Consider the following 17,377-nt stretch of genomic DNA (forward strand, 5'->3'; position numbering starts at 1 on the left):
GAAAATAAGCAGGAATAAACTACAAATAATGAAAAATCACAAAAAAATCCACAAACATATTTACAAGGAAAAAAAAAGTGTATATACAAGAAAAACAGAGTGCACCATAGATCCAAAATCTATATAAATATCTTCACCAAAATAATACTACTACAGCTAAGAGATATCTATTTATATACAAGAAAATATTTACAAAATAAAGCACACTCCGCTGTGTGGTATACAAAAGAATTAAATATATCACCACACTGCGGAGTCAAAAAGATAATCCTCAAGAGACCGGAAGAGCGTCGAGGGACAAATCTTCGGCCAATCCTGCGACGCGCTGCTCCCTTTCACCAATCGCGACTGACGCAGGTGCCTTCTGCACAGGTGCTCCCCACAGTCCTTGCAATACGTGTAAGTAAATAAGGCTAGCGGCCTCGAGCACGAGCTTCAGCTTGAGCGCAGTTAGGCGCGCACTTATCGGACGAGCCAGTTACGTTCTACTAAAGCAAGTTATTTTGCTTGGGGATCCCCTTTTCACTCTAAGACATGCGTAAACTTAACTAAGCGCTCCGCACCTTTTTCTTTCCTAACGGCAGGGGATAAAAAGAAACGCCCCGCGTCCTCCGGAAGACCTGAACTGACCTGGAGGCGCGCCCAACCCGTCGCCAGCGTCCCGCTGCGTGAACCTGCAGAAGCCAAAGTAAAAAAAAAATGATCGCACTTCAACGATTTAAACAGGTAAGTGCTTTAACCTTTTATTCCGCTAAAGTCAACTTTACCCAACTCTTAGGACTTTTTCTTCCCTTTAAAGTGGTAATGTCTGTAGGGCTGCCATTCGTCCTCATTTTCCCGGACAAGTCCTCATTTTTAACGCGCCATGGACTGTCCGGGAGGAATTTATGAAATGTTGAAAACGTTCGGATTTTTGGCTACTATAATTTGAAAATCTCCATATCCTTATCATTAGTAAAAACTAAAAGCCGTACATCAATCAGTATTTGCAGAAGTAGTGCGCACACTTTTTTCCCTCGAATCTTTACTTCCATTCCAGGTAGTAAACAACGCAGATATTGACGAGAATAGTCGAGGTCTGTCCAACTTGGCTTTTCCCGTCATCTCTTCCTTTCCTTAATTATTTGTAATCCTAATTCACGGTAGCTAAGTGAATTTATTCAAAATCAAAATAAAAATTTCACGTTTTCTATTTGATATCCTATTTTCGATTCTTTCAGCATCATGATTAAACAAGACATTTCATACATCCAAGTACAGTCCGTCATATTTAAGTGCGTGTAAGTACTGTTTTGTAATATTTAAATGGAAAATATTCCCACCCGTTGTACCAAAATGGATTTATAACTGTAAATGAACGAGTCAACAATTAATGTTTCAATCAATTTTTAAAAAATCACACATTTATTCTGTCCTATAAATGCAATATCCTTTTAGTTATCAAGTAATAAGTCACTTCAAGTAATATAATATTTTCATAATTCTTTCATTTACATAAATTCTGGAATATCCATTATGCCGAAAAGAAAGTGCAAGCTCACAGACTACTTGATCAACAAATCCACTTGTTTTTGACAGGGCAGGACAGATTCAATTTCAGTAGTGTGCTATGCAAAGATTTCTATTCATATTGATCCAAGAACCCAGATTTACTGAGAAAAATAGCTTCAGTGGAAAAATATAAAAGAATGTAGATAAAGATAGATAGATACTTTATTAATCCCAAGGGGACATTCACATACTCCAGCAGCAGCATACTGATACAAAAAAACAATATTAAATTTAAACAGTGATAAAAATGCAGGTAAAAACAGACAATAACTTTGAATAATGTTAACGTTTACCCCCTCGGGTGGAACTGAAGAGTCGCATAGTTTGGGGGACGAACGATCTCCTCAATCTGTCTTTGGAGCAGGACAGTGACAGCAGTCTGTCGCTGAAGCTGCTCTTCTGTCTGGAGATGATACTGTTCAGTGGATGCAGTGGATTCTCCATGATTGTCAGGAGCCTGCTGAGCGCCCGTCGCTCCGCCACAGATGTCAAACTATCCAGCTCCATTCCTACAATAGAGCTTGAATTGACCACGTGTATCATTATGTACAGGTTTACGAAAATTAAGCTTTCCAAATAAGAATGGAAGGAATGAAGTCTGTTAATTTAAGAGGCTTGAAATATTTTAAATATTTAATGGGTTATTAGCTTGCCAGTGGCTAACTGTGGCCGTCATATCATAATTATAGTGATGAGCTGCTACTAAAGGTTTTTTTTTATTAAAATAACAGTTTAAAGGTGTATTCTGGCATCATAGGGAAAGGCATCCTCAAAAGTCCTCATTTTTTGACCCAAATGTCATAATTTCCAGAGAAAGAAAGTTGGCCGCTCTACTGATAGGTGGATTACCACACAGATATTTTCCCCAATCAGCTCGAGGGTTTTTGAAAGGGAGGGATTTTAAAATATTCTTGTAAATTATAAAGATGCTATCTGAGTCTTCAAGACGGATCAATATCTTGAGAAAGGTTGTGTCAATGATTCCGTTTTTCGTACCCTGTCCAGTTACAAGACTTGTCGCCGCTGATCTTCGGAAAATGTCGCTGTGTGGTTTCCCTTACGTTGTCTTTGTTGTTCTAAGGTATCTTGCCTGTGCTGGTTGGTCTGGCGTGATGTCAATGTTTCTGCTTCTGTGCGTTGGTTTGAGTATGTATGCCGGTGAGACAGTTTGTGTTGGTCGCAGCTAGGCCGTATGTGCCTTTTCATTTTATTGGGAGGCTTACCTTGAAGTGAAGGAAAAAGGAGTTGTGAAATGGTAGTGTCATAATGCAGTTTCAATCAGTAACAAAGTATGCACCGAATAAACTGTTAATAACTGTTCACATTTAAGAATTGAAGACTTGAAGATAAGCCGAAGACCAAAACTCTGGCAGGAGCACGGATTCCTCGCTATTGTTGTGGAGGGATATGCAAAGTAGTTGTGGCAACCGTTGTTTATATTGAGCATGGATGGGCACAAGCAAAATAATATAAGGACTTCTTGTGTTGTCAGCTGTGTTGATTACAGATCCCTTAATAGTGTTGTTCTAATATTGATTGGTATGTTGCCCAGAACATAACTTTAATGAGCCCAAAATGTTCCTTCACTGTAATCCATCAATTTTTGACCCCAATTATCAAGCTGTATCCTGGAAGCTGTGGGTACAAGGTGGTAGCTAATCCTGGATGAGGCACAGTATACACAGCAGGAAGGGAATGGTGGCACACGCTTGCCACCGCTCCTGTCTGTGAATAACACTTTCATTGAAATTTGCAATAGACCTTCCACTTATTACTTTCAACTTTTTCTCACTGTGTGTGTGTGTTTCATTCATAATAGTAATAATAATCTACTCTCTATATACTGCATAAAATCCTAAGGCTAAATGTGCAACAGAAGTGCTTCATGTTTTTTGTCATACTTTAAATTGGGATTATTTTAAAAACCTTCATATATATGTTTGGTGTCATTCTTTTCAGAATTTATCGAACTTTAATGTGATGATGTTAGATTTTCAGATTCTTCTTCCTTTTTAAATTATAAACTAAAAAATATCAGGAACTCGCATCTTGTGAGATGGGACTTTGTGCCAAAAGATTTAACCAAGCCCGTGGCAGTAAATAAAACACAGGCAGTAGGACAGCCGCTGTACAGACTTTTAAATGTTTGAAGTGCCGCACGACATGCAGATCACGCAGCATGGCAGCAGCAGAAAGCCAGCAGCTGATAGAGCAAAGGGGAGGTAAAAAAAAACCTATTTGTTTCCCATTGTATCACCGTTTAAGAAGGGGTTTTGGAGGAGCGACCGCGTCTCTTTGGATTGCGTTCAAGCCCCCCTCTTCACAATGCGAGCGGCAGAGATGTGAAGTGGCTGGCGAGCGAAGCCCCCTAGTAATAGTAATAATAATATTGCATTTTATTTATATAGCACCTTTCATGGATCCAAATAGCTACTTTTTGTCTTTAATTTGGATTTATTTTGATTGATGAGGTCTTGGTTGGGTCTATCGCCTCTGGTTTAATTGATTTAAATCACAGTGTACTTCAATGTTTGAAACTTTTTTTTGATTGCCCATCTGTTATTTGATGTCTGATTTGTGGATAATTTTCTTTACATCATGAAGATATAGCTTTTGGAAATGTTCTGTGTGCTTTGATTTACAGGATTTCTGTAAAGTTTGATTTCTCTCTATGTGCTTCAGCTGGAGAAATGAGTTGATGCCCGCGCTCACCTGTAAGTCTCATGGTTGTGGTGACCCTGTTGGCCAATCTGTTTGCCTTTTTGTGTACTTAGTTTGGTTGCATGTGGTACTTTTTAATGGATCAAACCTCCAGTGACAATGGTTTGTGTTTCTTTTGGACTTTTGCTATGTTGTTGTCGCCTCTCACCTTCCCCACTGTGCTGCTCTACTTTTAAGTCCATTTGTTATTTCTCAGTTAATTACTGGCTTTGCACTATGCTGAAATGCTCTCATGATAAATGTCTGCGTATTAAACCATTTGTTTAAAGCAAATGGTCAGACTGGAATATCCTAAAAGACACTGGGATTGTGTGCAGCGCTCCAAACAAAAATTCACCTCAAAAGGCCAGTGGCTCCAAAAAGAAAATAAATTACGAGCCAATAACATTGATTTTTAGGTGTTAAATAATCAAATGTTTATATTAAGGGTAGGTGTCTGTTTTAAAATGATTTCATTATAGTAGTTTTGTTGGTCTTCGTGTATTTTTTGTGTAAATCCCGTAGGCCACTTTGTAATGGTTTCCTCATACTTGCACTGTTTGATCTCCGTAATACTTTGACTGGTGATTTTAATGTTTTTGTGTTGTTTACTTCCATTTTAATTAAATAAGACCTGTTTTCCTTAACTATTGTTTCCATTAGTCTCATTAGTAAGCTGCAATTAATGCCCTATTATCAAGACCAACCTAAATCAATGAGACTTTTACATAGATATTTTTAAAGGATGCAAAACCTTTTCATTATCATCAAAGTCCCAGAAAATATCGAGATGTAACTTTTTGCAAATATTGCACACCCCTTTTTGGTTCTTTAGAAAGTTCATGTGAATGGGTCTTTTGCGAACCATGATTTGTCTATGGCATCACTCTGAAGAACCAACCAAGTACCTTTATTTTTAAAAGTGTGGAAGGCAAATTAATTAGCAGATGAGACCGATGTGTCTGTCTATGTGACACTACAGGTCTGGAGAGGACATAACAGGTGACAGTGTGCAGTCAGTCTAACCAGCAGATCTTTGGGAGATCCACACTGGCACAGAGCAGGCTGGAAGATGAACCTGGGGGCTGTGAGACAACAGCACTGTTCACCACAATGTCGCCTCATAAGAATTAGGGGTCTGAAGTTGCACAATAACATTTGATTGAAAAGAATTTGATATACTGAAACCATTTATAAAAATAGAGTAAGATTCTAATGTCAATTCAGTGTCCTGATGACATTTTGATGACGGCAGGTATGTCTCAAGATACTCAAAGGAGAGATTTAAAGATGGCTTGCTTTGTTTGGATGTGATGAGTCATGTCAGGAGTTTAGGTAGTGTAACTATTTCTAGTTTTATTTACCCCATGTAAATAGTTACAAAGTGAGATGCTTACCTTTTAGAAAGGAGAAAGCCCAGGGTGAAGTTGTGGTAAGCCTAAAGGCTGATTTATGCTTGATCCGTCCACTGCGGGTGCAAGGGCTGAGCAACAAATATAACATCGCACATCCAGGCACACATGCTCAGGGTCTTTGCAATCTGCTCATGGAAATTTTTCTAAATACTTCAGATATTTTTGCATGTCCATCATGCACTTTGATGACCCGTTGCCTGATATTCAGCCCTTTGTTCGTCATTCTGGCATCCATGTGACCAGCTTCTCCTTGAAATGCACCACTTTGGATAAACTTGGCTGCATCTTCATCGTTGCATCCTTTGCAGAGAGAGAGGTGAAAAACCAGCATATGCCAGTTGCACACAGGGACGTGCCTCCATATCTAATGCCATTTCAGCTCCATGGCCCATGCAACCAATCCAAATAAAAGGTTTGTTTATACTTTAGAGCAGGGGTGGGCAGATTCAGTCCTGGAGGGCCGCAGTGGTTGCAGGTTTTTGTTCCAACCCAGTTGCTTAATTAAAAAACAATCCTTGTCAATTATTTAATTGCATGGCTTGCTAGTGCTTTAACTCTGCTATGTCAAGTCATTCTCATATCCTAGATTTATTTTCCTTTCTAAGGATATCATCCAAATGATTTGAAGTCTAAAACATTTGAGTTATTCTCAGTGCTTCACTTTTTTCTCTTCACTTTCCTTCCAAGTATTTAATTAAACCAAATAGTGCATGAGAAATACACACAGGTGTAAATGAAAACAAGCTAAATGGAGAAATGCTGGTCTCTTTTGTCATTTGCATGTTATTGCTAATTAGGAGCAATTAAAAACCAAGCATACAGCTGTTTAAGACTAAAATAAGCAATAAGAGTTCAAAATCTTAACGAGCGAGACAACTAAAGTGAAGCTGAAGTGTTACTTGAGCAATAAGGGCTTCTTATTAAGCAATTGGGTTGGAGCAAAAACCTGCAGCCACTGCGGCCCTCCAGGACTGAATCTGCCCACCCCTGCTTTAGAGCAGTATTTCCCAACCTCAGTCCTGTGGTCCCCCAGTCGCTGCAGGTTTTTGTTCCAACCAGCTTCTGTTTTTAATTGGACTCATGGGCTAATTATGTGATGTGTTATTTCCCAAGTTCTGTTTTTGGGAACAAAATAGAAATTAGAAAACTAAGTTTTTGGTTTTTAAAAAAAAAAAAAAAAATTACCAAGCAGTTATATGGGAATAATGTTTTTTTTTTTTTTTTCTTTTTAAAAAATTTTTTTCTTGATTTTTATTCTACTTTTCTAGGTGTTCTAATTGTTTAATCCATTATTTACTAATTAGTGGGTCTGATGCTAAAGTTGTTGCAGCCTTTGATTATTATGTTGTTTGCCTACGTCTCTGCTCTGCTCATTTTTATTTTTTTTAATATTTTTATTTTATTAATTTTCATTGTAATCATTCCATACAAACAGATCAATTTATAACCCAACAAATTTGAAGACAAATCAAACCCCACCCCTGAGAAGGAGAGCTTAGCTAAAGGAAAATTGCTTTAAGCTTTTTAATAAGGCTACATTAGACAAAAGAAGGGGAGAAGTAAATATCTATATAAATAAGAGATGGAGAAGGGAGTTAAATGCAATAAGTTAATTCTCTTATTCTAAAATAATATTGATTAAATCCTGCCATGTTTTGAAAAAATTTTGTACAGATCCTCTAACTGAAAATTTGATTTTTTCCAATTTCAAATAATATAAAACATCGGTTTCCCACTGACTTATAAGAGGAGAATTAGGATTCTTCCAATTTAACAAAATAAGTCTGCGTGCCAAGAGTGTAGTGAATGCAATCACCGTTTGCTTGTCCTTCTCCACTTCAAGTTCGTCTGGAAGAACACCGAACACAGCTGTTAATGGGTTAGGAGGGATTGTGATACTAAGGCTGTCTGAGAGGCACTTAAAAATTTTTGTCCAAAATGATGTTAGTTTGGTGCAGGCCCAGAACATGTGACCCAGTGAGGCAGGAGCTTGGTTGCAGCGCTCGCAGGTTGGATCCTGGCCTGGAAACATTTTGGACAGTTTTAAGCGAGACAGATGAGCTCGATATATAATTTTTAGTTGAATAATTCTATGCTTTGCGCATATAGAACTCGAGTGAATTCTCTGCTTTGCTACCTTCCACTCCTTTTCTGATATATTGATTAAGAGATCTTCTTCCCAATGTCCTCTTGGATCTTTGAAAGGTAGGGACTCTAATAAGATTTTATATATTGCGGAAATAGTGTTTGTTTCCTCGGAATTGAGCAGTATTTTTTCCAGCATTGTGGAGGGTGCAAGGTGGGGGAAATCGGGCAATTTCTGTTTAACAAAATTTCTAATTTGAAGATAGTAAAAGAAATGTGTAGCTGGGAGGTTAAATTTTGAATGTAATTGTTCAAAAGATGTAAATATGTTGTCTATATAAAGATCTCTGAGCATTTTAATCCCAAAACTTTTCCAGGTATTAAAAACTGGATATACTTGCGAAGGTTGAAAGAGGTGGTTCTCTTGCAGAGGTGCCACTGATAAAAGATTTTCCATCTTAAAATGCTTCCTAATTTGGTTCCATATTCTGAGTGAGTAAAGCACAATTGGGTTATTAGTATATTTGCGATAACTTTCATTTATTGGAGAGCAGAGCAGGGAATATAAAGAAGTACTACAGGATTTTACTTCTATTGCGGACCAAGCCTGTGTATGTTCATTTATTTGTGTCCAGGTTTTTATGGCTTGTATGTTTGCTGCCCAGTAATAAAACTGAAAATTAGGTAAAGCCATGCCACCTTCTGCCTGAGGTCTTTGTAGGGTCGCTCTTCGGATACGTGGGTGTTTTGAGTTCCAAATGAATGAGGTTATTATTGAATCTAACTGTTTAAAAAACGATTTATTGATATATATTGAAATGTTTTGAAATAAAAAGAGAAGTTTAGGAAGGATATTCATCTTAACAATGTTAATTCTTCCGGCTAGAGTGAGATGAAGAGTTGACCATCTATGCAAGTCTTGCTTAATTTTTTCCATACAGACGCCAAAATTTTGTTGATAAAGAGCTTTATGTTTACTTGTGATATTTACCCCTAGGTATTTAAACTGATCTGCTATGGTAAAAGGTAGGGTGTCTAATCTAATATTATATGCTTGTGAATTCACTGGAAAGAGTATACTTTTATTCAGATTAATTCTAAGACCAGATATCTTTTGAAATTCTGTTAGTGCTGTTAAAACAACAGGGACAGTGTTTTCTGGGTCCGATATATATAAGACCATATCATCTGCATATAGAGAAATTTTCTGTTCCAGTCCTTCTCTGACAATCCCCTTTATCTGATAAGAATTTCGGCAGTGAACCGCCAGTGGTTCAATAGCGATTGCAAACAACAGTGGCGACAAGGGACATCCTTGTCTGGTACCACGTTCTAGTTTAAAGTAGTCTGAGCAAATGTTATTAATACAAACTGAAGCTTCTGGACTGGTATACAGTAGTTTGATCCAAGCACAAATATTCGGGCCAAACCCAAATTTCTCCAATGCAGTGAAAAGGTAATTCCATTCGATCATGTCAAATGCCTTTTCTGCGTCTAATGATAGTAATATCTCTGGGGTGTTTGATTTTGCTGGTGAATACAGTGGAACCTCGAGATACGAGCACCTCTGTATACGAGAAATTCAAAATACGAGGAAAGTATGAGCGAAAAATTCAGCTCTAAATACGAGCATTGGTTCGCGTAACGAGCCACGAGCCAGGCTGTGGGTATAGCTCGCGGCTTAGCAAGGGGGGCGTGGTAGCAGTTGCGAGCCGCGATCTGCGGTGTCTGCGTTTCTCACTTAAGTGCACAGGTGGGAAACTGCCCACATCCATGATTGTTCCTGTGGCTGATGGGCTGCAGCTGCCATGTCCTCCCCGCATATATAGAGAAGCATGAGCCGGTTAAGGGGGAGAAAAAGTAAAAGGGGGGAGAGAGAGAGAGAGAGAGAGCGCAGGACGGACGGTGTAGAGAAGGTCAGCTGCATTAACAGTGTCTCGCCTGTTGCAGAGCCCCCAGGTGAGACGCTAACAGAGAAGAAGCACCGGCGATTGTCATCTGTTTTTTAAAGACGGCATCCTTTTGACGTTTTAACCTCGTGTTAAAGGATTGTTATTCTTGTGTATTTTAAACCTCCACTTCACAACTGTTTTAAGGATTATTTATTTAAAGATTTATTGAATGCTCTACTGCACTTTGGACACCTGTTTTGATTCTTTTAATAATCAGTTATATTATTTACCAGTGTTATTTATTAAAGGTAGACTACAGTATATATAATTTATCAGTGTTATTTGTTAGGAAAATTGATTTTTATGTTAATATATTTGGGGTGCAGAACGGATTAACTGGATTTCCATTATTTTCAATGGGGAAGTTTGTTCTAGATACGAGAAATTCGCTATACAAGCTCAGTTCTGGAACGAATTAAACTCGTATCTAGAGGTTCCACTGTATATAACATTAAACAAGCGTCGGAGATTTGAAGATAGATGTCGGCCTTTAATAAATCCAGTTTGATCTTGTGATATTACCGAGGGCAGCACTTTCTCCATCCTTCTAGCTAGGATTTTTGAGAGTATCTTAACATCATTATTCAGGAGTGAAATTGGTCTATATGATGCACATTGTAACAAGTCCTTATTTTGTTTAGGAAAGACGGTGATTAATGCTTGTCGAAATGTTTGAGGTAGTATTTGGTGGTCTTTAGCTTCTGTAAATGTTGCCAATAAGAGTGGAGCTAGCTGAGTGGAGAATTTCTTATAAAACTCTACGGGGTAACCATCAGGGCCTGATGATTTCCCGCTTTGTAGTGACTTTATAGCGTCTAGTAATTAGCGTTATTTTTAATTGTCATTAATAAGATAACACTTCATCCCCAGTGGGGAATCGAACTCAGGTCTGTGAGACGGCAAAGCTGTTGTGCTCTAAGAGGCAAGTCTTAACGCGCTACGCCACGGTGGCGCAGTGGGTAGCGCTGCTGCCTCGCAGTTGGGACACCTGGGGACCTGGGTTCGCTTCCCGGGTCCTCCCTGCGTGGAGTTTGCATGTTCTCCCCGTGTCTGCGTGGGTTTCCTCCGGGCGCTCCGGTTTCCTCCCACATTCCAAAGACATGCAGGTTAGGTGGATTGGCGATTCTAAATTGGCCCTAGTGTGTGCTTGGTGTGTGGATGTGTTTGTGTGTGTCCTGCGGTGGGTTGGCACCCTGCCCGGGATTGGTTCCTGCCTTGTGCCCTGTGTTGGCTGGGATTGGCTCCAGCAGACCCCCCATGACCCTGTCTTCGGATTCAGCGGGTTGGAAAATGGATGGATGGATTAATAAGATACGACGAAGGGGAAAAACTGCACAGAGAAAGGGCAAAATATAATGAAATCAGCAAAAGGGAGTTAAGCATTTAAATCTAGCAACTGCAGAAATATTTCTAAATGTCTTTATAAATGTGAAAATCATGCTGCTGTGCTTTTCTGAATGTATAATAAAAAAAAAAAATAGCAGCTAATTAAATGAGCTCAGTGCTATCAGGTGTTGTCACTGATTAGGAATCTGGTTGGAGCAAAAACCTGTAGCCACAGGGGGTCCTCAGGACCGAGGTTGGGAAACACTGGTTTAGATGTTTCCAGCTACAGACCTCTGCACCACCACTGTTCAGCACCTCTGTTCAACAGTCAATTAGATTCCACTTTTTTGTCAGTTTGGTTGCTTCACTTGATTGAGATAATCCTCCCCCAACCATAATCTTAATTGACATATAATCCAAAGTAACAACTTCCTCAAAAGAGCAGAGCTCTGGAGCTCCACAGTTAGGCTCTGGGGACCGCAAAGCAAGTGTGTGATCAGCTACCAAAACACATTAATAACCAATATTGTCACAGCAGAGGAAGTGAGACACTGCTGATAGATGAAGAGTTGTGACAGCTATTACCGACTTTAAGAGAAGAAAAGGAGAAGGTAGAGTGTCAGACATATTGAGCAAAAGTTGACAAGGAAGCGTGGATATAATAATCTCGGGAGTGGGTTGCTTGTGTAATAAACGGATGCACTTCAAATATTTCAAAGCAATCTTTTGCTTTGATGACCTGTTGCATCAGCCTCTCCTCAAAACTGAGTATTTAGAAAACAAATTCTGTGAGCAACAAGTGGCACAAATCCCAAAGCATTCAAACTGTGGGCAGGGATATATTTCCATTTTATGACATCAGCATGGACATGTTAAGTACTAAATAGCCTCCAACCTCCACCAGCTCTGTTCAACAGCCAATTAGATTCTACAATTTTGTTAATTCATTTACTTCACGTGACACAGAGGACCCTTCTCGGAACCTAATCTTAACCATACACTAACCAATAACACTCCCCCAGTTTTATCACTGTAAATAGATTCACTGTGGTTTTCACTTTTTTTTTTTTAAATTTTTTTTTTTTTGCTTGTCTGTCTCTCCTTTACTGATCATTTCTTTACATGATCATTGATGTATAGGAAACTGAGAGCATCCAAGGCTTAGAGTGTCGCATGTTCTGTTTTGAAATTCTTTGTTAGCTCCAGATTTGTTTTCCTAATATCGCTAATAAAGGTTTGTGTGTTCATTAAATGTCATACCCTTTGACACTGATGATTTGAAATATGTGGAAATTAAAGTCTGAAAGCAAGTGTCACACAAGGTCACAATAAAAATTTAAGGGCAACTCCTGGCATCCCACTTCTCACTGTCTGGCAGATTTTTAATGTATTGCTTCCATAAAGTGGATGCCCATTTGTTATGTTTAGGCCACTGTTCCTTTCCTGGTTTGTTTAATTTTTTTATTGTCTTAATTTTTTAATTATAAAATTAAAATTTCTTTTTATATTGTTTTATTATTTGTCTAATAATCTATTACAGTAATCCCTCCTCCATCGCGGGGGTTGCGTTCCAGAACCCCCGTGAAAGGTGAAAATCCGCGAAGTAGAAACCATATGTTCGTATGGTTCTTTTTATATATTTTAAGCCCTTATAAACTCTCCCACACTATTATAAACATTTCCGGCACAATTATACAGCATAAACCCTTTGTATTCTCTTAGATATTAGGTAAGATTCGTTGAAATTATGTATGTAAACACAGTTTATATACAGTAAAACCTAAATATTATTTTAAAGATATCGAGCGTCTCCGATATCACATATGTTACAGCCATTACGACAGATAGGCCACCAGCAATAAATATGTACAATGCAAGAAAAATTGTATACAGTAAAATGTGTGTACAGTGACACTAAACTGTGTACATCTAATAAGTAATGTATGTAGATAATTAATTATGGTTACTCACCAACAATGACACGACGACTTGTCCGATAACGATGAGTTTAATTTTACTGCACAACAAAGGAGAGCGTTACAGCTCTTTTAAAGGATCCTCTTCAGGCGACTGTTTAGCACCACCGTTGTTCTCCTTCCAGCACTCTTCAATCCAAATCCCTAAAGCAGATTCCATCCAGACTACTTCCTTATCACGTCCACTTGCAACTCGTTTTGCGCCCTGGTTAAAGGACACTGCGGCTGTAGATCTTATATGCTTTTCCTCCTTTTTAAATAAAAAGAATCGTGGACTCATTGATGCCGTAATGGTGTCCTGCAGCGGTGTAGCTGTTCCCTTCCTTCAACATACCCAAAACTTTTACCTTTTCTGCAATCATTTGCATCTTCTGTTGGCTCTTGGACACGGCTCCTGAAGCAGTAGCAGGAGCACGTTAATGCTGAATGAGTGAGATGAGACGTCCTGGTTAATGCAGCACTCCGTCGCTGAGCCAATCGGCACACAGAAACTTTAACTGTGTGCTCTGATTAGATAGCTTCTCAGTCATCCGCCAATAGCGTCCCTTGTATGAAATCAACTGGGCAAACAAACTGAGGAAGCATGTACCGTAAAAAGACCCATTGTCCGCAGAAACCCGCGAAGCAGCGAAAAATCCGCGTTATATATTTAGATATGCTTACATATAAAATCCGCGATAGAGTGAAGCCGCGAAAGTCGAAGCGCGATATAGCGAGGGATTACTGTACTTAATAATATTATTGTTGTTGTTGTTTTAATTGATCTACAGTAATCCCTCCTCCATCGCGGGGGTTGCGTTCTAGAGCCACCCGCGAAATAAGAAAATCCGCGAAGTAGAAACCATATGTTTATATGGTTATTTTTATATTGTCATGCTTGGGTCACAGATTTGCGCAGAAACACAGGAGGTTGTAGAGAGACAGGAACGTTATTCAAACACTGCAAACAAACATTTGTCTCTTTTTCAAAAGTTTAAACTGTGCTCCATGACAAGACAGAGATGACAGTTCTGTCTCACAATTAAAAGAATGCAAACATATCTTCCTCTTCAAAGGAGAGCTCGTCAGGAGCAGAGTCTGTCAGAAAGACAGAGTAAAGTAAACAAATCAATAGGGCTGTTTGGCTTTTAAGTATGCGAAGCACCGCCGGTACAAAGCTGTTGAAGGCGGCAGCTCACACCCCCTCCGTCAGGAGCAGGGAGAGAGAGAGACACAGAGAAAAACAAAGTCAAAAAATCAATACGTGCCCTTTGAGCTTTTAAGTATGCGAAGCACCGTGCAGCATGTCGCTTCAGGAAGCAGCTGCACACAGAAGGTAGCAACGTGAAGATAATCTTTCAGCATTTTTAGACGAGCGTCCGTATCGTCTAGGTGTGCGAACAGCCCCCCTGCTCACACCCCCTACGTCAGGATCAGAGAAAGTCAGCGCAAGAGAGACTAGAGAAAAGTAATTTGGGTAGCTTCTCAGCCATCTGCCAATAGCGTCCCTTGTATGAAATCAACTGGGCAAACCAACTGAGGAAGCATGTACCAGAAATTAAAAGACCCATTGTCCTCAGAAATCCGCGAACCAGCAAAAAATCCGTGATATATATTTAAATATGCTTACATATAAAATCCGCGATAGAGTGAAGCCACGAAAGGCGAAGCGCGATATAGCGAGGGATCACTGTATTATTTGATTTCTATGTGGGTAATCTTGTTCTGTCATGTTCTTTGTGTTTTGACCCATCACTATTACCTCACTACTAAGGATCTGCCCCCATCTTATAAAGGCAGGTTGGTAAAGGAAGTTCCTTTTCATTTAAATGCACTTCTGGGCTGTTGGGATTGGTTAGTACGGGTATTGCCCTTCTTTCAATTTTCATGATTTTCTTGAAAATTGTCCTGGTTTTGGATGCCATTTATTGCATTATTGTATTGAAACCTAGTTACTGTGATTTGTCTTTTTAATATTTTATTTTTATTAATTTTGTTAGTAAAGTTTTTCTTAAAGATTTTTTTTTTTATTACACCACTAAGGTGGTGTTGGTAATTCTCCTCCCTTTTTGTGTCATTTTGAATATTTTTGAAACCACCTGATTTTTTTCGTGCATTTGAAATCCAAGAATAATTTTTGGATACTCAAGATGTGGCCCTGTGTGGAGTGAAGCCATCCAGTTAACTAGACCCCAGACATCCTTGAAGTGTGCCCCTTATGGGCAGTCAAGTTAGGATTGTGGCCTGCGTTTTGGACCGTTCACACCTTTGCCATTTCTGTTTCTGTATAACAGTCATCCCATCTTGACAGAGCCTAATGACTTATATTTTGATAGACACTCTTGTCTCTCCTTTATAGTTCAGGAGCTGAAGTGGATAGAATGTCAAGATACAACACACACACACACTCTCCCAATAACAAAGTGACAGTTAACACTAGAATTACCAGAGCCTACGAAAAAAACTCGTAGATCCGTCCCACCTTAAATCGCTTCTCACCTCTCCGTCAGCGTCTTTTGTCCTGTAAATGTGTGGATAAGCCGCAAACAGCAAGCAGACTGCTATCACATCCCCCCCACCCCAGAGTTTTCTCAGCTCAAGTATGTTTACCTGTATGTCAGTTGCTTAGAGTTGTGTTTACATAGATCGTTGTAGACACGGAACACACATGAAATGCAAGCATTCCAAATAACGATTTAGTATTTATAAAAGGTGTCATTTTGCTTGACTTCTCACTCTATACAACTCTAAGCAACTGACATGCAGGTAAACAGACTTGAGCTGAGAAAACTGTGCGGTGGTGGGGGGATGTGATAGCAGTTTGCTGCTTATCCACACATTTACAGGACAAAAGATGGTGACGGAGAGGTGAGAAGCGATTTTAAGGTGGGACTAGTCTACGAGTTTTTTTGTAGGCTCTGGTAATTCTAGTGTTAAAGACCATCTAGAAAGTGACATGGTTAGAAGGTACAAACGTCACACAGGCAGTGTCAAGAATGTAGGATTCCGATCTTGTATGCTTTCATCCGCTTCATCAAGCGATATCCATTGTCAAGACTCTTGTGGAGTCCACCCTTAGTGATTATTTCGGGTTATGTCTCAGTGGTATCCTTGTATAAACTACCAGCAGATGACAACATGATTTAAATGCTACTAGGAGATTTCTGACCTGAGCCAAATGTCACAAGCAATTTGTACTTTAATTAGCTGGGCTACATTGGTTGGTTGCTGAACACTTAATGATGTTGACAACTCTTAGTTACTCACAAATCTGTCTTTAAAGATGCTGTTGTTCACCTCCTACTAATGTGACAGATACTGGAGGTATAGCAACACCACAATGCATAGCCCTATTACTTGATGGCTGAGTTATGATTGTCATTTTATTTAAAGACAACCATTACTCCATGCCTGCATGTTACCAAATATCCAACATACATTTGGAGCACCCTTAAGGACTTAGTCATTGAATTCACATGTCCCAAAGGTACCTCGTCTCAAGATCTAGTTTTGGGGCTTTGGTCCAATGGAGGTTAAACCCCTCAGGGGTTCACATTGATTGCTAGAGTTAAGGTACGGAGACCGTTTTTAAGTGTCCAGAAGACTGCTGGTTTGTGGACTCTTGCAGGAAGAACAGGACATTTCAGGGGGTTGTGCCCAAATGAATGAGGACTTGATTTTTATTTATTTATTTCTTTGTCTGTCTGTCTGTTTAAAGTACTCTGTGCTGTTTCCACAGACTCTACCTTCTGAGAGGTCATTTTAAGTTTAGTGAGAAGAAGACAACCTGTCATCCAACTTGGAAGATCTAAAAATGAGTTTTGAAGACTTCAGTAAGAAATGTGTTAAACTTTTCACCAGGAGGAGAAGAACTGATAAAGAAATTGCTGATCTGTCTGGTGAGAAAAACCTGGAAATTTTCTTTTTGAATTTAAAAAAAATTCTTTCAAAACTGTTTTAAAGCCACACCTCATAAAAACATTTCATTTATTTTATTTATTATTATGATTTTTTGTGGATGGACTGCTTTCTTATATCACTCACTATATTGGAAACTTGTTTTGTGATTTGCTCTTTCTGATTTCATATTTGCCACAAGAACTTGATTTTGATTTCCAATTTTTACAGCTTTTTTCTTGTTAGAAGGATGTTGTCTTCTGATCTGCTCTACAGAAAAGTTCATATGACGTGGAAGTGTATATGTGGGCTCAAGTGGTCCTCATATCAGCTGATCAGTGAGTGCTGACTTAGTAGTTAGTTAGTGCAAACATTGACTTGTGGAATTATTCATGTTTGTTAAATTAATACTGTATCCATTTAGTTTAAAGGGGAGAAGTAATAAATAAAAATTAAATGCTCAGACAGGAGTGGTGCAGAGAGACCACACAGGAAG

The 17,377-nt window shown here is 39.0% G+C and overlaps 1 protein-coding gene across 1 annotated transcript in view; it reads left to right on the forward strand.

Annotated features, from left to right (window-relative positions):
• The first annotated feature begins 393 nt into the window (after positions 1-393).
• LOC114668277 (uncharacterized) overlaps positions 394-17,377 on the forward strand; it is a 555,445-nt gene continuing 538,461 nt past the window's right edge. Inside the window, exons 1-2 of the mRNA XM_051935131.1 lie at positions 394-726; positions 16,724-16,883. Of these exons, the coding sequence (XP_051791091.1) occupies positions 16,799-16,883 (85 nt within the window). The 5' untranslated portion in view covers positions 394-726; positions 16,724-16,798. The remainder of the gene's footprint in view (positions 727-16,723; positions 16,884-17,377) is intronic.

This window comes from Erpetoichthys calabaricus, chromosome 1, assembly GCF_900747795.2.
Source record: "Erpetoichthys calabaricus chromosome 1, fErpCal1.3, whole genome shotgun sequence".
Lineage (NCBI taxonomy): Eukaryota > Metazoa > Chordata > Cladistia > Polypteriformes > Polypteridae > Erpetoichthys > Erpetoichthys calabaricus.